Source organism: Ambystoma mexicanum, chromosome 3p (assembly GCF_040938575.1).
Source record: "Ambystoma mexicanum isolate Mex_15411 chromosome 3p, UKY_AmexF1_1, whole genome shotgun sequence".
Lineage (NCBI taxonomy): Eukaryota > Metazoa > Chordata > Amphibia > Caudata > Ambystomatidae > Ambystoma > Ambystoma mexicanum.
Window position 1 is genome coordinate 565,440,184 of NC_090925.1, and position 23,884 is coordinate 565,464,067.

General features: G+C 46.7%; 1 protein-coding gene across 5 annotated transcripts in view; it reads left to right on the top strand.

Annotated features, from left to right (window-relative positions):
• ZMYND8 (zinc finger MYND-type containing 8) overlaps positions 1-23,884 on the top strand; it is a 1,749,249-nt gene that overhangs the window by 408,112 nt on the left and 1,317,253 nt on the right. For all 5 annotated transcript variants that reach the window (XM_069651296.1, XM_069651297.1, XM_069651293.1 and 2 more), the window contains exon 7: positions 13,684-13,771. In XM_069651296.1, the coding sequence (XP_069507397.1) occupies positions 13,684-13,771 (88 nt within the window). The remainder of the gene's footprint in view (positions 1-13,683; positions 13,772-23,884) is intronic.

The following is a 23,884-nucleotide window of genomic DNA, read 5'->3' on the forward strand; positions in this document are numbered from 1 at the left end:
GAGGAACATTTAACTCTTGTCACAACACGTTCCAGGGAAACACAACTGCCTAGCACACACGCTAAGCAGAAACACAAACCTTCCCTTAGAACACGGGTAGGAACTACATACAGACATTGTAGATACCATTTTCGCACAGTGGGGTCACCCAAACATAGAGCTGTTTGCCATAGAAGAGAAATGCCACACTTTTGCCTCCAGGTTTCCCCAGAAGGAATTTAAAGGGAACGCACTGTGGATCAGTTAGTCAGGGTTATTTGCATATGCTTTTCCCACAACCCTACCCCTCAACTGAGTAATCCACAAGATGCATCAGAAACACTTGATGATGATCCTGGTTGCTCCAATGTGGGCATGCCAGTCATGGTACTCCCACCTGCTCAAAATGTTGGTTTGCCTACCAATGAAACTGATCAGCACTTAGAAGATGTTGCCTCAGAACCAAGGGGCATCCCTCCATCCACACCCTAGACAATCAATTTAGCAGCTTGGCTCCTGAGGTCATATAATTCAGACACCTTAATTTACTTGACAGATGCACAGACATTTTAAAATATTTACATAAACCTAACACTAGAGAACTGCTACTTTAACAAATGGAAAAGAATTGTCATATGGTATAGAAAGTCTAATGTTAATTCCATTGACTGGTCACGTTCTAACATGATGCACTATCTATTACACTTCTTAGATTCAGGTCCAGTGTTTAATTCTTTAAAAGTCCATTTAGCTGCTATTTTTGCATACACAACACCACAGAAGCAAGGTTTAATGGTGGAAGATTCCAGTCATAGAAGGGGTGAAGAGGATGTGTCCCCCAATTTCATATCCACCCCCCTTGGATGTGATCTAAACATTGTTTTAAGTAAGCTCATGTGTTCTCCCTTCGAAACCATTGTTGGGGAGAATTCATTTCTGTGCTACTTCCCTTCAACCTTCGAGACCCCAAGCTCTTCTGCTGGACTCTAGGGCTTTTTAATTTTAACCCTAGAGTGAGAGAGACCTTTTTTACTCACTCTCTCATGTTTTTTGACCTGATCTGGATTGTGTTTCCACTGTTTTTGGAGTCTGACTAACTCCACAGGCATCTACTTTTTGTATGGTGACACACAGCACCTTCAGTGCAGCGTCAGAGAAATCTTTTAGATTTCTTATAAGGTTTGAATACCTTTTCTTGTGTGAACTACAGTTCCCAAGAATAGAAAAAAGAAATTGACTTTCTCCAGCACTGGATCTTTCATGGATTCACATGCTTAGAATATTCCCCGTCGTCAGACTGGGACCCCTCGGTACTCATATATAGCCTTTTCCAATAGGAAAACTTCCGACACTTTTGTGTCCTATCTACGTCCTTTTAGGACCCGCCTACGCATGCTCTGTAGGCCGTCCCCGTATAAGAGGCCCGCCCCAGCGGTTCCCCTTCAGATTTCAACCGTCTCCAAAGTAGTGGGATCTCCTCGCGTTGTCTAACTATTTTGTACAAGGTTGCATTACTGGAATTTGAGTACAGAAAATGTCCTCCGTGTCAGGAAAAGCGCTGTTCCGCCCATACGCGACGTGCGGCTTGAAAAAAGTTTACGAGGGGGACGGACATATGGATTGTATATATTGCCTCCACCCTCATCATTCGGCGGATAACTGCGACATATGCAAAGGGTTTTCTCAAAAAACGCTCAAAGACCGCAGTCGACGACTGGTGGCATGGCTGAATGATGGAGCAGGGGCACACCCCCCTTCGGAGGTAGGCTCCACACAATCGGCAAAAACATCACACCGTGCTACCTCGTCGGAACCACTGGCGAAGAAATCTCGACCGACGGAAAAAGTCGTCTGGAAGTCACTCAACTAGAGACTCCTCGCCAAAGAAATCATCTTCATCAAAGGAAAGGAAATCCTCCTCGGGCGATCATCATAGATCGACCACGAGTCGAGAGTCGAGTAAAAGCAAGCCAAGTGTGGAAAAGGCGGGACCGCCAAAACCACCTGCTAAGTCACCGTCGTCAACGGCGGCCCAGTCATCGGCTTCCACCCTGCCACAGGTGGCATCCACCGTCCCACCGGCAACGACGTCGACGGGGGTTCTACAGGAGGCCTGGAGGCCTGAAGTTTTTGATCCGATCCCCCCGGATACTTTACTACAAGAACAGGCTGTGTTGCTGTCCTCGGAGGACGAGAATGAGAGAATAGCTGGCCCAGCAGACCTAGGGCTACGAGTGGCTGACAAGTCGTCGACGAGGGGATCCGTTATACCGGTATCTGCCCCTCTTCTCAATCCTCAATCTGTTTTGTCGTTGGAAATTCTGTCCACGCTTCAATCGTTGTTGCAGTCGTTGGACCAGAGACTACCTCAGGCAAACCTGCCACAGTCACCCGTCGACGAGCCGGGCACGTCCCGTCAACCGACGCACCTACGCATGCCAATCTCAGCACTGGCACAAGAGGAAGGTGAGCTGCCAGATTCGGAGTCTGACAGGGGAGCCATGTCGGATATCTCATCATCCCCCTCCAGCGATCCAACCTGGGAGTCAGAGGTGGAGTTGGAAACCCCTAGAAGCCCAGCTCACCCGTCCCCTCCGGACGACATTGCGTCATTCCATTCTATGATGGAGAATGCATGCAAAGAATTTGGTTTGTCCCAGGAAGAACAGAAAAAGGACTGTTTTTTGTTCGACCACATGGGTAAGAGAAGGAGGTCTGTGTTCTCGATACTAATACTAGACCATGTATGGAAGGAGGGGTTGCAGACAATGCGTCACCCGTTTTCAGAGCTGGCAGTGAAAGGACGTCTGGAAAAAAAGTTTAAGGCTCCAGAGTCTACCCCCAAGTGTTTATCCTCCCAGCCAACGCCAGACTCGGTGGTGTTGGCGGCAGCGGCGAGGAAGGCGAAGGCCCAGCACAAGTGCACTACTCCTCCTGAAAACGAAGCGAGACGCCAAGATGCCTTTGGCAAAAAAGTGCTATCTGTGGGAGCGACCACAGTAAAGGCCGCAATCTCTCTGGCAATTGTTGCCAGATACGATAGGGAGATGTGGCACAGGCTAGCTCCGTTGCTTGATCATCTTTCGGAAGAGCATAGGAAGGCAGCGATGTTACTCGTCCGAGAAGGTGAGGAAGCCTCAAATCGCGCAATAAACATTGCGGTGGACCTCGCCGAGTCAGGCTTCAAGCAAGTCAATAATGGGTCGTATTACGTCGACAGTCATGGCTTAAGTGTACCTACTTCAGGCCAGAAGTACAATACAAAGTTTTAGATATGCCTTTTGAGGGAGACCTTCTTTTCGGTGAGAAGGTGGACGAAGCCCTAAAGGGAATGAAAGAGGACTCTGACACGGCACGTTCATTGGGTGCCCTCCAGAGTGGCAGAAACTACAAGTCTTTTCGTCCCTTTAGAGGGGCTTCAGGTAATTCAAGATTCTCTGCATCTGGAGACAGATCCTTTGGCAGATCTGCTTACCCCTCCCAGGGATACAGACGTGCCTCCAACGGCAAACCGTCGCCGGAACTTCCAGACTTCCAGAAAAAGACCATCATATCCGTCGTCGTCGAGAGACAAGCAAAATAAAGATCAGCAGTGACATACAACACACCGTTCTGGGGGGAAGAGTTTCAGCATATGTCGACGAATGGGAACGAATAACGACGGATCAATGGGTGCTGGATACTATAAGAAACGGACACTCTCTACAATTCAAACACAGCCCTCCGCAAATTCCACCTGCGTTCACCGCTCATTCCCATCTGAAGATACTGCAACAAGAGGTAACACTCATGTTAGCAAAGGGTGGTGATAGAATTAGTTCCAACATCACAGAGAGGTCAAGGAGTCTACTCAAGATATTTCGTCGTAAAAAAGCTGAACGGCAAATGGCGTCCCATTTTAGACTTACGCGATCTCAACAAATCTTTGAAGAGCCTAAAATTCAAGATGCTCACTCTGCAGGAAGTGATCCGCGCCGTTGAAGAGGGGGATTTTCTAGCGTCCCTGGATTTACAGGACGCGTATTTCCATATTCCAATGTGTCGGAAACACAGGAAATTCCTAAAATTTGTAATAGGGCGGACTCACTACCAATTCACGGTTCTTCCTTTTGTGCTCAAGACCTCCCCCAGAACGTTCACGAAATGCCTGGCTCCAGTAGCGGCCTGGCTAAGGAAGCAAGGCCACCATGTATACCCATACCTCGATGACTGGCTGGTAAGGGGATCCTCCCCAGCATCGACCAACACAAGTTTACAAGTCACCATGCAGCTTCTACAACAGCTGGGATTCGCCATAAACTTCGAAAAATCCTCTCTGCAGCCATCGAGATCGCTGGTATTCCTGGGGGCACAGTTGGTGTAACGCTCACCTGATTCTCGCAGAGGCGCCGGTCTTGACTGGGCGACTACCGTATCTCCAAAGGTGATGTGTAGCACCCGGTTGGCTCTTGGGCTGGACCTCTGTGCAATGTATGCCTGACGTGTAGAGTAAGATGTCTGCAGATAGAAAATATGGGGTTAATGAACTGGGGTTATTGGGGTGTCCCTATCTCTTTCCTCTTCTCCTCTCCTGTAGACCCCCAAAGGTTAACGCTCTCACCTTAGGTAAGTGAATGCCGAGCTCTCCATCTGCCTCGGGGCAGGGTGCTGTAACCAGTTTCTTCACTGGATAGGTAGCGCAGGCCTCTTGACTTCAGAGGACTGCTGTCCGTCGTTTACTGCACGAACGGTAAGTTTCGAGTCATTCAAATGTCTTTAAAGTCTTTAGTAATGATGTCTCTTGTTTTGCAGGGTTCCGGCGATGGCGGATGACGGGCTGAAGTGAGTTGAAGATGTAGCCCGTGTGATGAATAGAAGCGCCTGGAAGCACGTAAGTAAGCGCTTGTTGCCTGCTTCACGATGCGCTCTAACTGTCTTTTTATTTTGCAGGTACGAGTTCGGAGCGGCTGCAGGGTGCCGGAATACCCACTGGATTAGATGTGGAAAGGAGTAATGGCACGTGAGTATTAAAGTTCCCCAATGTCTTTAAACGCACCTTGTTTTGTCTTTCAGATGCGGGATGCAGCGCCGAAGGCCTCCGGAGCGTGCAAAGAGTTGGTAAGCTTTTGTCTTTCAGATGCCGGAATGCAGTGTGAAGACCTCCGGAGCGCACGAAGAGTAGGTAAGCCTTTGCCTTTCAGATGCCGGAATGCTAACCTGTTCTTTCTTGTCTTTATAGGTGTTGCTGAAGACTGGATTCAGGATGGTAAGCCTTTGCCTTTCAGATGCCGGAATGCTAACCTGTTCTTTCTTGTCTTTATAGGTGTTGCTGAAGACTGGATTCAGGATGGTAAGCCTTTTTCCTTAGGCCCAGGACCGGATGCAGAAGACACGATGAGCGTTCTGCTGCAGAGGTTGCAGAATAACGCAAAGCAAGATTCATCCACCGGGTGTGGTTTAAATAGCCTCCTGTAGTGCTTCGGTGTCTCCTTCCACAGCCACGCCTAGGTAAGAAAAGAGTTCCTGCTTTCCAGAAGAGTTCCAGTGTTCTGAATCTAGGGAGTGGCTCCAGCCCCACCCAACAGGAAAAGTAGTTCCAAACAGAAGGGGATCAGAGGCTCAACTGGCAGGCAAGTAAGCAGCATGGTCTGCTGCAGGTAAGTCCACCCAAGCATTATGAGCCCGGCGCTTCCAGCGCTGGGACTGGGCATATTTATGAGCCTGGTGCCACTGGCGCCAGGACTGGGTCCAAAAGGTCCCAATTGGGACTGGTTGGCACTCGGAACCTGGGTTATGGATCTGCTTCCAAGGGAGATGGGAAAACCCTGACCTTTTGGAAGCAGAGATCATGACAGTTGGAGACCCAGTTAGGGCTAGTGAAACCTTCTCTCGACAGAACCTCAAGACTCAATCAACAAGCATGCCGACTACGGTGAAAAACCAAGATCTCAGTGAGAAAATACGTTTCGGTCCTAGGGGCCATGGCATCCTGCATCCATCTGGTGGAAAACTGTCGCCTATTCATGAGGCCAGTCCAGGAATTCCTCGCGGACCGATGGACTCAGGCTCAAGGATCGTGGTCAGACAAGATAACCATCGACGACGACGACAAGCTGCTTCGGACCCTTCAGTGGTGGCAGAGTTTCCACAATATGAACAACGGTGTACCCCTACAGGAGCCTGAGTTTCAGCGAACCATAGTCACGGATGCGTCCCTAACCGGATGGGGAGCTCACATGGGTGCTCTCCAAACGCAAGGTTGCTGGTCTCCAACGGAGTCACTCCTACACATAAACGTGTTAGAACTCAGAGCAGTACGATGGGCCTTGAAGGCATTCCTACCACACATAAAGGGATCGCGAGTACGAATACTGACCGACAATACAACGGCCATGTTTTATCTGAGGAAACAAGGAGGGACGCGATCAAGAACTCTTTCCATAGAAGCCCAGAAAACATGGCATTGGGCATTAAAGCACGAAATTTCCATCATGGCTCATCACCTTCCAGGAGTGAGGAACTCCCATGCAGTCTCCCTCAGCAGAAGCATGGCCCAGATACACGAGTGGGAAATGGACACAGTTCACCTGATGAAATTGTTCGAGAAATGGGGTCACCCCCCTCTGGACGCCTTCGCGACCAAAGACAACAAGAAATGCGAGCAATTTGCAAGCAGATGGCCTCAAGAGGGCTCCAGGGGGGAGGCATTCTCCTTCCCATGGACGGACATGTTCCTCTATGCTTTTCCGCCGTTCCCCCTCATACGGAGGACAATACAGTGGATACGCAGATACAATTGCTGGGTAATTCTAGTGACACCATACTGGCCAAGGCAACCGTGGTTCTCCGACCTGCTTCACCTGTCGCTGGAACATCCCATAGGGTTTCCGAAAGCCCCGAACCTACTATCCCGGGACAAACGCACGGTGTGGGATCACGACCCGGACAGTCTCAACCTTACAGCCTGGCTCCTGACTTTTCGGAGTTCGGTGCTTTAGACGTTTCGGAGGATTGTCAAAATATTCTGCAGGCGGCTAGAGCCCCTTCTACAAACAAATCCTACTCCTATAAGTGGCGGAGGTTCTGCGAATGGTGTAGGGGACAACAGGGCCTACAACCGTTGTCGGTAACGCCGGAACAAGTTCTACCTTACCTGCTCCTCTTGGTGGAGAGGGGATTATCCTTCGCAACGATAAAGGTGCACCTGGCGGCCATCTCGAGGTTCACAAGGAAATGGCAGTCGTCTCCTCTATTTAGCGACAGACTTGTAAAACACTTCATGAGGGGTTTATTCCGAGCTTTTCCCCCGGAAAAATGTTTCCTCCCCGACTTGGAGTCTCAACACAGTGTTGGCAGGCTTAATGAAACCGCCTTTTGAGCCTATGGCCACGTCCGACATAAAATTCATTTCGTGGAAGTGGCATTCTTGATTGCTATCACATCAGCTAGAAGAATCTCGGAACTGCAAGCGCTGGTCGTAGACCCGCCATACCTAAGATTCTTTAAGGACAAAGTAGTCCTGGCAACTAATCCTATGTTCGTCCCAAAAGTTCCGACAGTGTATCACAAACACTCGTCCATTGTTCTCCCTACTTTTTTTCGCCACATCATCATCGGCAGCAGAAAAAGCTCTTCATACCCTGGACGTTAAGAGGGCTCTGAAATTTTACCTACATCGTACACAGGAATTCAGGTCTACTAGACAACTGTTCGTCGCATATGGTCCGTCGACGAGAGGAAAAGCAATCTCTAAACAAGGATTGGCTCGATGGGTCTCATCGACGATTGCGTTTTGTCACTCTAGGCCGGAAGGCCACTGCAAGGACATCCTAGAGCCCATTCTACGAGATCGATGTCCTCCTCAACAGCTTTATGGGCAGGAATTCCGTTGACGGACATATGCCAAGCTGCGGCATGGTCAGTGCCCCACACGTTTACCCGCCACTACTGCCTTGCCAGGCAGCATGCGGACGAGGTGCAGATGGGAAGAGCTGTCCTGCGCCATCTGTTTCAGTAAGGTAAGCTCCACGCTGTGGAGAATCTGTTGTCTACCTTTTTAATGACAGTTTATTTTAGGTGGGTAAGGTTATATGCGGTAACTTGTTCCTACTGTACATATGCATTGTGTAGTATGTTGAGGGTATATTACATTACATTCTCACCGCCGTCTCAAGTGTTACTGCTATACAATCTATTCTAAGCATGTGAATCCATGAAAGATCCAATGCTGGAGAAGGGAATAGTTTCTTACCTGTAACTCCATTTCTCCAGCATTGGTATCTTTCATGGATTCACATGCGCCCTCCAACCTCCCCGGAATGTAATGTATTTAATTGATAAATGTAACCCTTCCTACTTTGGAGGGGCCGAAATCTGAAGGGGAACCGCGGGGGCGGGCCTCTTATACGGGGACGGCCTACGGAGCATGCGTAGGCGGGTCCTAAAAGGACGTAGATAGGACACAAAAGTGTCGGAAGTTTTCCTATTGGAAAAGGCTATATATGTGTACCGAGGGGTCCCAGTCTGACGACGGGGAATATTCTAAGCATGTGAATCCATGAAAGATACCAATGCTGGAGAAATGGAGTTACAGGTAAGAAACTATTCCCTTACTTTTTCTTGTTTGTAGGTCCAGCACACCAGATCTTATGTGGAGTGCTGAGGGGTTACCTAGTATCCCCTTATCTTACATTCTCATGTAACATTTTTCATGTTACCCTCCCTACTTTAAATGGCTGGTGGCAATGGTTTCATGTTCCTACCATTGTGCTTTTCTACCACAGGCTGAATCCTCAGCTGCAGTATAGCACCCATGGGTGTCCATTTCATCAAAATGGTCTGATTTTCTTTTTTTGCCATTTTCATTTTTTGAGGTCTTGCGTTGAGCCAGGGTTGAGCCCTTTGTTCATTTTGCTTTGGTCAGGCTTCAGCCCTGAAGCCCGCCTCTGGCTCCAGTGTGTCTGGAAAAGCAGATTGGTATTGATGTGAGGGAGGTTCCTGAAACTCCCCTGTCCTTTGTCTGATTGGCTGGCTGGCTGTCCTTTTTGGACAGCCACCCTGCTGTGTGATTGACAGCCAAGGCTGTGGATGAATGGGAGAAACCTGCTTAAAAGGCGAGGGTTTTGGGACTAGAGGCAGAGTCGCCCACTGGGAGAAATACCCAACGAAGAAACTGTGAACGAAGCTTGTTACATCCTCTTGGACCTTTGAATTGCCTGGTGAAGCCCTGCTGCTGTGCTAAAACTCCTTTTTCAATTCGACAGAGAAGCTCCAAATGGGACGACTTCTTCGCTTGGGTTAGTGGGACCAACTTAACCCCGAGACACACTCCACTGGATCATCTTCCCTGACTGGCTGTACTTTGATGTAAAGTGCGTCGCCAAGTCTCATACCACGCTGGAGCCTGAAGGTAAGTTCATAGGTAAGTTTATTTCCCAGCAGAGACACACTTGTCCAGTTGTTATGTGGGAGAAAATACTGGGACGTCCACCCAGCCTAGTTCAGCAGGTACAACTGTCATCTATGGAACCTCACACAAGGAGCACACACTCCTGAAAACTCCACACTCCAAATGACCTCACCAGCCTGCATCAACCCACCAGATGAGATTACAACATACTTTGTCGCTGCTGCAAGAATCGAGTGCCAGGGGTCGAGATATCTGTAGTCGAGTGCAACATCTGAAATCCGTGCAGAAGCTACAGGAGTCTTCCAAGGACCGTCCAGAAGCAGGACGGCCAGAGCTCGAGTCCCCTCACCAGAGTGCTGGCCCAAGGAGTGAAGGAAGCCTAGCCGGTATCAGAAATCTGCGACGGTTCTGTTTACTAAGCGATGAAACCGTGAAGTGCTGCTGAACCAAAAAGAGCCCGTAGCTGCCTACAACCTCCAAAGTGCCGCAGCAGGAGCTCTGCATCGCTGCAACAGGACAGAATCCCGCTGTACCACTCTTCTAACCAGAGGTACTGTTTAGACCTTGGGTGCTTACCTCACTCAAAACAGAAAGGTGATGGCTGGAAGGTTTTGAATTAATCATAACCCCTTCTGCACGAAACCACAAACATCCCCAGACATGTTTCAGCCTTTTTGGGCATCATCAGTGAGAAGTAGCTTGGGTCTCTAGGCCCGGCAGACCCACGTCTGGGCATACCTGTCCCTCTCGGGGTGACTTTAGCAAAACAGAAAGGTGATGGCTGGAAGGTTTTGAATCAATCATAACCACGGGAAAAGCTCTGGGCAACCCTCCAGACCATCGGTTTTCTGCCTGTCAATCCATTACAGAAGGGGAAAAACCATATGCAAATCAGGCTTGGTCCTACCCCAAAAGGGGCAGTCCAGGCCAAACTGCTGGGTCACTGCTAGGGGTAGGACTAGGCCTGATTTGCATATGGTGTTTTCTCTTCTGTAATGGCTTGACAGGCAAAGAACGATGGTCTGGAGAGCGGGAGAGGGACAGAGTGACAGAGTGACAGACTGTACCTCCATAATCTAGATGTGAAGAGAGCTCATTGTACTATCTAAATATAACAAGACCAAGCTGCAGGGAAAAAAAGGGGATCCTGTCTTCATAGCAGCCATTTCCAAATGGATTGTAAAGTGCAGACAGCAATGCTACAGGTTATCTAACAAAACACTACCATTTACACCTAGAGCACATTTTACACGTAATACTGGTGCCATATTAGCCTTCATTGCAAATGGCAGCAACATGGAGCTCAGCTCACACATTAGTGTGTGAACACACAGACTACAAGCAACTCACAAGTAGAACAAGCAGTGTTAAGACATATTGTTGCCTCTGTTCCTTCTAATAACCTACCTCCTTCTCTTGGTACTGCTCGCTAGTCTATGCAAAGCAAGTGATTCTAAGCAGATCCACATGCCTACGGAGACAAATATTACATACATGTAATCGTCTTTCTAATGCTTGTATCTGCTTAGATTCACATGTGCCCACCCTTCCTTCCCTCGTTGAGAGTAGAAGGTACATAGAAAACGTATACCTTCTTCACTTTTTTAACTAAATACACACTTCATGCAACCTCAGGTCAGAGAAAAAACAATCCGAGGCCCTCAACGCGTGAAGGACCATGGGAACAGTACTCGTCACAGTAGGGATAGTATTACTAACACGCATAGACGACGTCCCTTTTTGAGTTTCGACTACCACTAGATGTCGGCCTATGCATAGTATGTGAATCTAAGCAGATTCAAGCATCATAAAAACAATTACAGTGATTAATCTTTGACATATTATGACAAAGCACTAGATGTCGTCACATCTCCCCAAGGGGGAGCCCCTTACCATGAGGCCAGGGAGGTGAGGCCGCTACTCGATAGTCTATAATGCAAGAGGATCTCATGGGGGAGAAACTCTAAGTATGACCATATAGCGTAACATCAACACATCAACACACCCACACACACACACACTGTTTGTTTGTTTATTTTATTTGTATAGCGCTCCAAACTCAGGGGTAAAAGGGCACTTAAGAATATGATTACAGAGTTGAGAAGTATCTTTGTGTTACATACTTCGTGCATACTTATAATATATACATATACATATAGTTATCAATATACAGTGCACATACAATACGTATAATATAAATTTTTTAATATAGATACAGTACCTAAATCAGTTACCGCTTGGGGTGTAAGGTCTGGTGTTAGTGGGGATATTCTTTGTTTAGGAGCCAGCTGATGACCTGCTTCCTGAAGATCTGGAAGGATTCGATAGTTTTGATGTTGAGAGGTAGGGTGTCCCAGAGTTGGGGGCAAGTACTGTGAAGCTTGCCCCTCCAGCTCTTTTTAGGTGGAACCTGGGTACTGTCAAGCATAGAGTGTTGGAGGATCTGGTGGATCTGGTAGCAGGTTTCATGGTTAATTTATTAGCTAGATATGGTGGTGCTAGATGGTTGAGGGACTTGTACGTGAGGCAGATGATTTTTAAATCAATTTTTTGGCGTATGGGTAGCCATTTGCAGGCTTTCCTAGTAGCGGAGATGTGCTCTCGTCTAGGAATGTTGAGGGCTGCGCGCAGGGCGTTATTTTGCATTACCTGTAGCTTGTTGAGTACGGATTGGTTAGCACCTAGGTACAGGCTGTTGCAGTAATCCAGTTTGGATTGTATGAGGGCCCTGCCGAGGGTGAGGCAGCTGTTGGGTGATAGGAATGGTCTAACTTATATGCTCCACTTGCTAGATTCAGGGTTAGTATTCAACTCTTTAAAGGTCCACCTGGCGGCCTTGTCAGCCTATACCACCTCACACAATAAGGTCTCACGGTGGAAGGTACCTGTCATCAAAGCATTAATGGAGGGAGTAAAAAGACTCCACCCTCCAATGTGTAACCCGCCGCCAGGATAGGATCTCAGTGTTGTACTCGCTAGGCTCATGGGACTGGCTTTCGAGCTGATGCATAAGTTTAGTCTTAAACACCTGATTTACAAAACTGCCTTCTTAGTGGCTATTACTTCCATAAGAAGAGTTAGTGAAATACAAGCATTGTCAGTGCAGGATGCTTTCTTTATCCTACACAAGGACAAGCTGCTTTTACATACTCACCCTAGTTTCTCCCCTAAATTAATCTCTAAATTTCACATAAACCTGTCTATTGAGCTACCAGCGTTCTATCAGAACCCCACCAGATCAGCTGAGGTAAAACGGCACACACTAGATGTGAGGAGGGCAGTCCTTTATTATGTAAACAAGACCAGGCCGTTAAGAAAAACAGACCAACTGTTTGTCTCCATAGCACCAGGCAGAGAAGGAGACCGCATTTCAAAAAATGCCAGCTCCAGGTGGATAGTCAGATATATACAATTGTGCTATTCCCTATTTACCAAGATACTTGCTTTCATGTCCAGAGCTCACTCCAAATGGAGCACAGGAGCCACTCTGGCTTTCATTGCAAGTGTCCCTCTAGACAGCATTTGCAAAGAAGCTACATGGAGCTCAGTACATACTTTCACACAGCATTACTGCATTGACACTCATTCCAAGACAGATACACAGGTGGCACAAACGGTTCCAAGACACCTCTTCGCCCATGAACCTTCTCACATCCCACCACCTTCTCCTAACATTGTTCGCTGATCTATGCACAGCATGTGATCTAAGCAGATTCCACAAGCCTCCGAAGGGATACATTACTCACTGTAATCGTTTTTCTGATGCTTATATCTGCTTGGATTCACATGCGCCTACCCTTCCTCCCCTCGGAGAGGAGGTGCATGGATGCTTATGAGCTTGTCTGATATGTATCTGCTTGGATACAACTGTACTCGCGCTACACTTCGTGCTACCTAGTGTCAGAAAAATAACAATCTGAGGGACATTGACGCGTGAAGGACCATGGGTACAGTGGACGTCACACTAGGGATAGTACTACTGACACGCCCTGTCAACGTCCCTTTTTGAGTTTCGAAAACAACAACTGTAATGCTCTGCAGCTTCCACTAGATGTCGGCCTATGCACAGCATGTGAATCTAAGCAGATACAAGCATCAGAAATACGATTACGGTCAGTAATGTATCCCATATATAATTTTTTTTTTAAACGGTCATAACAAATGGGGCAGTCAAAAGTGTGTTTTCCTGGAATTGACCACAATCGTAAAGTAGGCATCTACAACCAAAGTACCTTTTCTCAGTTAAACAATAAGAAATCTGTATGTGATTAAGGGTTTTGGAATTTCTTACACATTGCTACATTTTCTCTCTTCAGAATGTAAAAAAGAAAATGTACGGTTGTACTGAAGCGTTCCTTGCTGATGTCAAATGGATTTTACACAACTGTATTATATACAATGGTGGTAAGTCTTGCCTCTTTGAACGCAGGTGCAGTATCAAAGATCATGCCCCTAAAAAAGTATTTCCAAGAAATCCCTCTATCGCTCTCATTTGTTTACCAACGTCAGTCTTCACTAGCACTTGTAGCCCAATATCATGGGATTAATTCATATTTTTTTGAAGATTGCATCTCTGAATGTTAATGCTCGATTTTTGGCATTGAATGTGGGGCATTGTGGCTCCCCTTAGTTTTTCAGTTTGGTTATTGTGTGCTGTTATGCTAATTATCCCATGCTAGTTCCTTTGTGATATCTTATTAGAATCCTAGAACTGTAACCATTATCTTTCTTGGCTAATTCACGTTTCATTTAAACTTGTATCCTCATGCAATTGGAGGAAAGATTGTTCCGGATTGAAGGATTGTTCCACCCGCACATTTTCTTCAATCATCAGTACACCTGCTCCACATCTCATCGTGATTTATTAGATTCCCTTTTTTATGAAGCTTTGTTTACATTTCGATGCATTTATTCCCGCGATTTGCCCTGTTTGCCACATACATCTTGTGGTAACGGGAAGTTGGACCCGGGTAAGTTCAGTTTGAATACTGCTTGGGTGGCACAAACTGTGGCATACACCCACATCTGCTGCTTCCGGACCAAATCATGTGTCACCATAGAAATGGGGCTGCTTCTTTCGCTTGAAATCTATAGTACCACTTTCCTCCATTTTGGCTTTATTAGCTATGCTGGTATTGTTTGTTCATTGTTTGAAACTACATTTTTGCTTAACCAAATCAGTTTCTACATATTCAGGAAAATACAACTTCCTTGATCATAATCTACGTCCGTCATAGTAAGTGTTTAAACTGCTATACATTTCAGATGCATCATGTATTCGTGGTGGAAGGCATGTAAGCATCAATAGGTTTTTATTTGAAATGTTTTCAACTATGAAAGGATCTGCCGCTGCTGCATCTGCATTTCACTAAGCATTCTGTGGCAAGCCAGAAGGACTCGGACCAGACGACATGTTATCAAAGGGTTTTATTGAACTTAAAACAAAGCTCCTTTCTATCCCTATTCATAAAAGGGGAGTTCCCTTCCTACCAAACTATACTGAGGTGCTTGTCAATAGTCAAAAGAAAAAAAGGTCCTCTGGCCAAAAACCTATCCTCTAAACGGCCCTACTGTTCGGGGAGTGTTCCAAAAGTCCACTTGCGGTAAGGCTTCATAAAACTATCCCCTGGCATACAGGTCCCCAATTCTTAGTATACGTCTGTACTACCCAAAGGATCTTGGTATAATGGCAGAGCAGCCAGGCTTATCATATGAGGAAGGTGTCAGCTGTAGGTAAGTACATTGAACCCAGTAAATGCAATAGCCCAAAGAAACTCTTACACAGTAAATGTTATAGTAAAAATATACATTTATCCTTATTTACCGGGAGGTAGATACATACTTATTTCTCTAACCAACACACATAGGAATTCTTAACTGCTAGGGGAGTTTTTCCTAAGACTTTATAGTAATCTATACCAGTGGTTTGTAGATCCCCAACTCTTAGTATCAGTCTGTACTACTCAGGAACCTTGGTAGAGTGGCAGAGCAGTCAGGCTTCTCATAAGAGGAAGATGTGAGCTGTAGGTAAGTACACTGAACCCAGTTAGTAATGCACATCAAAGAACACTGACACATACGTTTATATAAAATATAGATTTATTATATTTACACAAGTTAGTGTTAAATACTTAGCACACTAGACCAAAACACACAGATATACTTTTAGATACTTTCAAAAGGCTACTTAGTTGGTAGTTGCTGATTGCTTTCAATCGTTATAGGAGTTTGACAGGTCTACCGTATTATCTGTAATAACATGCACCCATGGCAAAGACATAAGAGAGTGATTTTTAGGAAGGAAAATAGTTGGCTAGTGTTATACTAGCCTAGCTTAAGGTTCTAGAGGCAGTGTTAGGTAGGAATTGATGCAGTAACACTGTTGAGACTACACAACACTTATCTGCTTGGTATTAGGTAACCCACCTTTTGGTGTAGGTCTGTGCTAGACAAGTTGGTAGTGTGACTGAGCAACCATTCCTACCTCAGGAGGGGTAATTGTGAGCTTTAGAGCTGTAGCAATGAAATTGGCAAATACAAGTAACCAAGTAACACTTCCACTTAAGGTTTCAGTTATAAATTGTTATTTATTTATTTGACATCAATTTTTAAAAAGGGTAAGATATGTAACAATCAAATATACTTTAAAATACTTTTCCAGAATCGGAACAAGTTAGTAGATACTCTTTGAATATGCTTTTTACACACTTCCTACACCCGTAGGTGACTTCATTCACAAGGACAGTGATGTGATTTATATATCACTAGTTATACTTTGCCGATTCTGAGGTTGCAGAAAGGAAAGGTTAAAGGAAGGAAAACGGTTAAACAGGTTCCCAGGGCAAGGGAGTATCCATAAATCTTCCAATGAAGTCTAGACAAGCTTTTCCCAGCAATAAGTCTAAAACAAGTTACCACCTATGAGGGACAGAAATATCTAAGTCGATGGACTAGAAGAGTCTGCAGGGAGCCAGGACAGCCAAAGTCAATTGGAGCACAGTCTACGGAGCTGAGGCACTTCTTAGATAATAAAAGTCTTGCACAATGTTATAGTTTTGTAGAAATACTTGTAGGGTCACAAGCTGTTACACTTGTGAAAAAGCAGATTTGGAATCAACTCTAAGGTAAGCCACTGCAAGTCTCAACTGAGAAAAGCAAAGCTTAAGACAATGAGGTAAGTACCCCAAGTCTAAACAGTACCTCTGGTTTGAAGAAGAGTGGTCCAGCTGGATTTTGTCCTGTTGCAACGATGCAGACACTGGGTTCCTGATCCTCAGTCGTGGGGACAAGAGGGAGGACGTCTGGAGGACTCCTGCGGCAGCAATTTGGATGTCGTCGGCAGCTACGGGCACTTTTCGGATCAGCAGCACTTTGCGGGTTCAGCGCTCGGTAACCAGCACCACCGCGGATCCTTGAGTCCTGCACTCTGGTCGTCCGGATTCTGGAGGGTCCTTAGGAGACTCCTGGTGCTTCTGGCCGGATTGCAGACGTTGCACTCAGCTACGGATTTCTCAATCCTTGGTACTCTGTTCTTGCATCAGTAAAGAATTACAGCCAATCAGCGAAGATAGTCCAGTGGAGTTCGCCTCAGGGTTAGTTGGTCCCACTAAGCCAGGCTTGTCCAACCTTTCTGAATGAGGGGCCGAAGCATTAACTTTTTGTCAGCTGGTGGGCCGGCGAGCCAAAAGTCAACAACCTCACCCAAAGCTGTATATTAAAAAGCGATGGTGGGTGACCTTTGACACAAGAGCATCACAGGCAGTGATAGCCATGCAGTCCCAAAGATAGCTTTTGGTTTCCGGGGCAGTGATCAAAGGTTAGTTTATTGTGATTTCTTCCAGTGTGTATGTGTTGATATTTTTCTGAAAAAGTGGGGGCAACCGAGCGTAGCGAGGGAGCTATAAGGATCTAGGGATGGTTTGGGGGGTCCCCCCTCCCAGCCCCCAAGATTTATTTTCCAAATATGGGTCTGAAATGGTGCATTTTAAAGCAGGAAAAGTGACCAAAAAGCCATAAGTTTACAATCAGTTATAAAGGGGAACATGTACATTTCATGTCACCAACAGCAGACAAGAACATTTTAGAACACAACACATTTTAATGATCACTGTGTCCACAGTGTAATGATGTAACACATTGGCATGCTGGTTGTGCCCAAAATATGCCTCTGTAACAACATGTCTATGCTGGCTGTTCCCAATTTAGGCCAGCATTGTCCTGTACAAAGCATGATTGATGCTGCCTGAGCATGTGCAGTGTGCCCAATACGTATGCCAGCTTACCTCTGTAATACACATTCATTACTTGTGTTAATGATGATGCCACTGCTGCCACGACCCGGTTAATGCAGTTATTGGGTCCCTGTATCTGACCAACATTGCAGAAATAAATTAATCGGTTCGGTCTCCCCCCAGGGACCTGGGCTGAACAGAATTGCTGAAACCTGCCCTTCGTGGCACACTGGGCCTGTAGTGCTGGTGAAAGGGCAAAAAGGTCTGAAGGTAAAACCTGGCAGAAGCAACTGGATCCTCCACATTTCCCAACTCTAGAAGATGTGGCCAGCACCCGGTAACGCAAGAGTCCACACGGCTGGCCTACGGCCACATGCCCTGTAAGAGGTACGCCCAGCCTCTGCTTACCCGACAGCATTTAGGGCCAGCGTCCCCATGCCCAGCCTCCACGTGGCCAGGAAAGGGCATAGGTAAGTTTGCAGCAAACCATGTTAGCAATGTTCCCTCTTGGGGTCTTTACCTGCAGTCAGACTTTCAGTCGGCCAAACCACAACAGGCCATCTCCTTCCTCTACCCATGTAACGCGGAGTGGCAAACCGGGCATAGTGTGTGGTTCGCGATGGCTCCTCGCAGCTGACACGTGGGAGTCAGGCATAAGACACGGGCCCGACAAACATTACCAAAATAAATAAATAAAACAGGCGGTGGCTGAGGCCTGTAACTGCCTCTGGTGCCCCCTTGCGGGAGTCACCAGAGGCAGTAACAGTCCTCCCCACATCCCGCTCCTCTGCCACAACCCGGTTGATTTATTTATTTCTGCAATGTTGGTCGGGTACCTGTATCCAACATTGCAGAAATAAATAAATTAATCCGGTCCACGGACCCGACAAGCAGTGCCCAAATAAATAAATAAACCAAGCCGTGGCTGAGGCCTCTGGTGCCCCCTTCAAGGCATACATGCCTACATTTGAAAATCAAAAACCCTGAGATGTATGCCCCGCCCACAGTCACAGAAGAGTCTGCCCATTTGCACATGGATCCGCCCACATATCAAAAAGGTAAACTCTGTTGCAATGTGATGTGACATCAGAAATTTGAAGTTCAAATTGAAATATGCATATTTCACTAAATTGGCTTTTCACAACCACCCAAATTGCATAGGACAAAAGGCATTCACCTTCCATAAAATCAACACATTAAAATATGCACATGTAAACTCCAAAACTCCAAGAACCAATACAAAGGTTTTCCCTGAATTTTGCAGTACCGAAATTGGACATTTCACCTTAGTCGTTTTTCATCAGGTTATTTAGTGCAGTGTTGAGTTGTCCAGCCTGCATACTTGATGGCTGTGGTTCAATGGGACTGAGTCCACCCTCTTAAAAATGTGGGTGGACTCAGTCCACCCACGTACCCTCGACTTGAGCCCTGGTAATCTGGGCAAATTCATTGCTGCAGAGACAAAGCCAACCATTGCCCAAATAAATAAATAAATCGGGCCATGGCTGAGGCCTTTAGCTGCCGTTGGTGCCCCCTTGCAGGGGTCACCAGAGGCAGTAACAGTCCTCCCCACATCCCGCTCCTCTACCACAGCCCGGTTTATTTCTTTATTTGCGCAATGTTTGTCGGGTCCGTGGACCCGATTAATTAATTTATTTCTGCAATGTTGATCGAATACCATACCTGACAAACATTGCAGAAATAAATCAATTAATCGGGTCCACGGACCCGACAAACATTGTGCAAATAAATAAATAAACCGGGCCGTGGCTGAGGCCTGTAACTGCCTCTGGTGCACCCTTGCAGGGGTCACCAGAGGCAGTAACGGTCCTCCCCACGTCCTGCTCCTCTGCCATGGCCCGGTTTATTTATTTATTTCTGCAATGTTGGTCGAGTACCATACTCGACTAACATTGCAGAAATACATAAATTAATCGGGTCCACAGACTCTCCTGAGCCCCGCGGGCCACATCAAATGGCTTGGAGGGCCGCATTGTGGCCCGCGGGCTGGATGTTGGACAACCTTGTCGATTAAAAGAAAAAAGTAGTTTTAGCACAGCAGCAGGGCTTCACTGGGCAATTCAAAGGTCCAGGAGGATGCAGCAAGCTTCGTTCACGGTTTATTCGTCGGGTGTTACTTTCAGTGGTCGACTCTGCCTCTAGTCCCAGAACCGTTGGCTTTTAAGCAGGTTTCTCCCATTCATGCACAGCCTAGGCTGTCAATCACACAGCAGGGTGGCTGTCCTGAAACGATAGTCGGCCAATCAGGACTGGTTGCATTCAGCTAATCCTAGAGACAAAGGACAGGGGAGTTTTCGGGAACCTACGTCACATCCTGCCTTTCTAGACACACTGGAACCAAAGGCGCGTTTCATTACTGATGCCCGCAAAAGGCAAAACGATCAAAGGGCTCAAAACTGGCTCGGCGCGCAGAGTAAAACCCAAGAAAAACCTCATAAACAGAAAATGGTGAAAAAAGATGACCGGGGCCATTTTGTCCAAATGGTTAGCCATGGGTGCTATGCTGCAGCTGAGGATTCAGCCTGCGGTAGAAAAGCACAATGGTTGTAAAATTAAACCACTGCCATCAGCCGTTTAAAGTAGTGAGGGTAACATAAAAAATATTACATGAGGATGTAGTATAAGGGCTACCAGGTAACCCCTAGCACTCCACAGAAGATGCTGTGTGCTGGACCTACAAATAGAAAAGGTAAGTAAAGTCAATTTCGCTTTACTATTCTTGGGAACAGTAGTTCACACAAGACAAGGTATTTAAACCTTCAGAGAAATCTAAAGGCATTCTCTGTGACACTGCACTGAGGGTGCTGTGTGTCACCATACAAAAAGTAGATGCTTATGGAGTTTGTCAGACTCCAAAAACAGAGGAAACGCAATCCAAATCAGGTCAAAACACATGAGAGGGTGAGCAAAAGTTCTCAATCACTCCAGGGATAAAATTAAAAAGTCCTAAAGTCCAGCAAAAGAGCTGCGGTCTCTAAGGTGGGAGGAATTTAGCACTAAAATGAAAAATATCCCTTACAGGCAGTTTCTTTTAAATTCCAAAACGCAATCCTAGCTAAAAGACAGTTCGGAGAGGCTTAAAGTCTTGAAAAGCAGCAGATGTCAAAAGTACCTGTGGATACTTTCTAGTCTCTAGGATAAAAAATGCAAGAAAGCTTAACCAACGTTGGCAAACCTGTTAAAGGACTCTTTGAGGGTACAAAAGCAGCAGCTTGGGTCGGAGGTAATAGGGGGTTGCCCTGGACACTTCTACCTGAACTCTAACAATCTGGAGCGACTTTTTGGAATAAGGCAAAAGATACCTTTATCCCCACAGTACCTTTGGTTAGAAGAAAACTTTTGTGTCTGGATGCTCCTCAATGCTGCAGCACTGGACCCGACCTCCGGATTCCTTGGTCTGATGAAAAAAGGCAGGACAATGGACATGCTGTCTCAGCAGCAGTCTCGAGAGAGGGCCTCTGGCACAGCTTTTATCGACTCTCTGGTCACTCTGTGGTTTTGGTGCCTTTTCTGCAGCACCAACAAAAGGACGAGAATCGCACGGTCAATCTTCTTTGGTTCCTGAAGTCCTGCACTCTGTTGAGGGGACTTGGACGAGTTGGTTTGTGTCTCTGGATTTTCCTTGAGGGTTCAGCATAGACTTGAATGTATTCGGACTTTCCACAACGATGCACTCAAAATGGGCAGCAGGTGACCTGGTATTGGGGTTCCGCAGCTTACAGGACCTCGGGAGATGGCTCAAATTAAAGTTCATCTGGGGACTGGTGGAAAGACTGGAGGGGGGTTTCTGTACTCCTGCCCTCTATATGGCAGAGTAGAGGCACAGAGCACTCAAGCCAAGATTCTCTATGCGGTAGCAATGGACGAGCAATCAAGGCTTAAGCTCTCAGGAGGTGATACAGGCTGGTTCTTAAGTACAGTGTAGTCCGCAAGCCCCCACAAAGGAATGTCCACACTCTGTTATGTGATAACATAGTTCTTTATATAAATAAGGTTCAATGTATATACACAATAAATAACACACTTTGTGCTTTGGCAATACTAATATGGTAAATACGTACAATGTCTATGTGGTACCACAGTTAACTCCTGACTCCATTAAAATGCACCAACTGCTGAAAGTCTCAATGGCATACAAATCAAATAGTAAAATGAATCAACAATGGACATAGGAAGGAAGACAAGTTAGGTTAAACAAACGGCAGAATACTTTGTCCCTATCCCAGACACAGTTCTGTGTGATGATCCCACCCACCTGGGCAACATGTAAATAAAGTGTATTAACAAGCCCAGTCCATATATGTTTAAGATAGTCTTGTTTCCTGTTAAAATGTTCTACTACGCCAATGTACCTGAGTTTAGCAGAGTTATTCAACGGTTCGTTGACAGATCCCTCTTGAGTGGACTTCCTTTAAGGCAGGACCCACAAGTCGTCGAGATTCCTTGAAGAAAAGGTGAACAATGTCGTTGGGGGAGCGACTTCGACCTTAGTGGTGTTTGTCACCAATCGGTTGTGGCGTCCTGTGAAGATAAGGCGTGCGGTGCACCTCGATGACTGTTTGTTGCTGAAAAGCAGATCGATGAAGCACGTAGGCCCAGCAAGGGCCTCGACTTGGCTGGCTTTCGGATCTTCGGCGTCTTTGTGGACTTTGGGTGGCAGGAAACCCACCGGCAGATTCTCCTTGGTCGTCGATGGCCTTGACATTCTCCAGCAGGACAAAGCTGTCGACGATGATGGCAATGGAGTCCTTCTTTCAAATGTTCTTAGGCAATGGAGCGTTGAGCCCCCGGTCGAAGAGGTTATAGCGGTTCCCCGAACCTTGGTTGACGGTGATGGTCGTCGACGGCCTCAATGTCTTGGTGCTTTACTTCAGTGTTTCTTGGTGGACCCTGTCTCCGGTCGACAGTTGTTTGGGACTGACTACCAGGGCGCCTTAATGAAGATCAGCTTCTGCACGATGTTCCCTCGTAGCTCAGGGAGAGGTCTCCTAAACAGGTCCTCTCTTGGATCAGTCTTTGACAGACACTGCAGCTTTCAGATTGGCAAAGGAAAGCAGCAGCAGTTCTTTTTCTTCCAGCTGGCTTCAAGGATAAGCAGCTTCAAGTTTCAGCTTCAGCTTCTGAACAATTCTGGTAAGAGAGATGCCCCCAGATCTACTGCTCTGTCTCTCATTCACACTGCTGAGCTAAGCTCAGGCAGGCAATCATTCAGAAGGGCATTCATGGAGGCAGGCAGCCAATCAGGCTTACAGTGCAGTCAGGCTGTTCTCTTCCATCCAGACACCTATAACAAGGATGTGGATTGGGGCAAGCACCCAGCCTTTCAGCACACCAGACTGCATTCATGTCAGTTCCGGGCAGGGCTGTCTCATTCTTTGTATCTCACACACAGATACCAGTCACCCATAACATGAAGTGCATACCGGTCACACACTCTATTCACCCAGGTCCCACCCCAAGGGTGTACACACCACTTACAGTCACTGGGAAAGCTCCAACCAGTCTGGCCTGGACTTCCCCACAAAACCATATATGGAACTTCCACCCAACAGCCAGTCAGGGGAAGGGACAGAGTCTAGGCTTCCAAGGACTTTGGGAAAACAAGATAACAGGTAATAGAAACCAAGAGGCCACAGGGGCTATCTTGTCTCCAATCAGGAATCCACTGATTCCTTATGGCAGGGCCTGGGTTTCCCAAAATGGAGGATGCTCAGAGCACTTGTCAAATTCAGCATGGAGCTGCCACCAGCGCATACCGTGCTCTGTGGGCCACATCCAGGTGCCCACAAACATACACTAGTGGTACAGGGTTGTACCCCAACCATGGGTGCAATAAGGGTATCCCAAGTGTCTGTTCACCACAACCAAAAAGAGGAAGTGCTGCACTGCCAGGAGTCCCGCATGGACTCCTGTGCAGAAAAAAACACAGAACACACATAAGGGAGTGCAGGACTAGGACATGGAGACCCTGTCCCTCCAATGCATTTCTAGCATCACAACTGGCTGCTCCCACCAGTCAAAGGGAAGGAGTCATCCTCTTCGGAGTTCCTCTGTACCATAGAAAATAGGGTCAGGACAGCAGTGGTCTCTTCACAGCGTTCCAAAGGGTCTGCAGGCATCTGGTCGTCTTCTTCGGTTCCTTAAGTTTCCAGTGGTCGACTTGCTTTTCGCTCCAGGAGCCTCACCTTTTATATGTTCCAGCACACACTCCTCTGCAATCTCTCTCAGCAATTTACAGAAAGAGGCGTATGGCTGTCTAATCAGG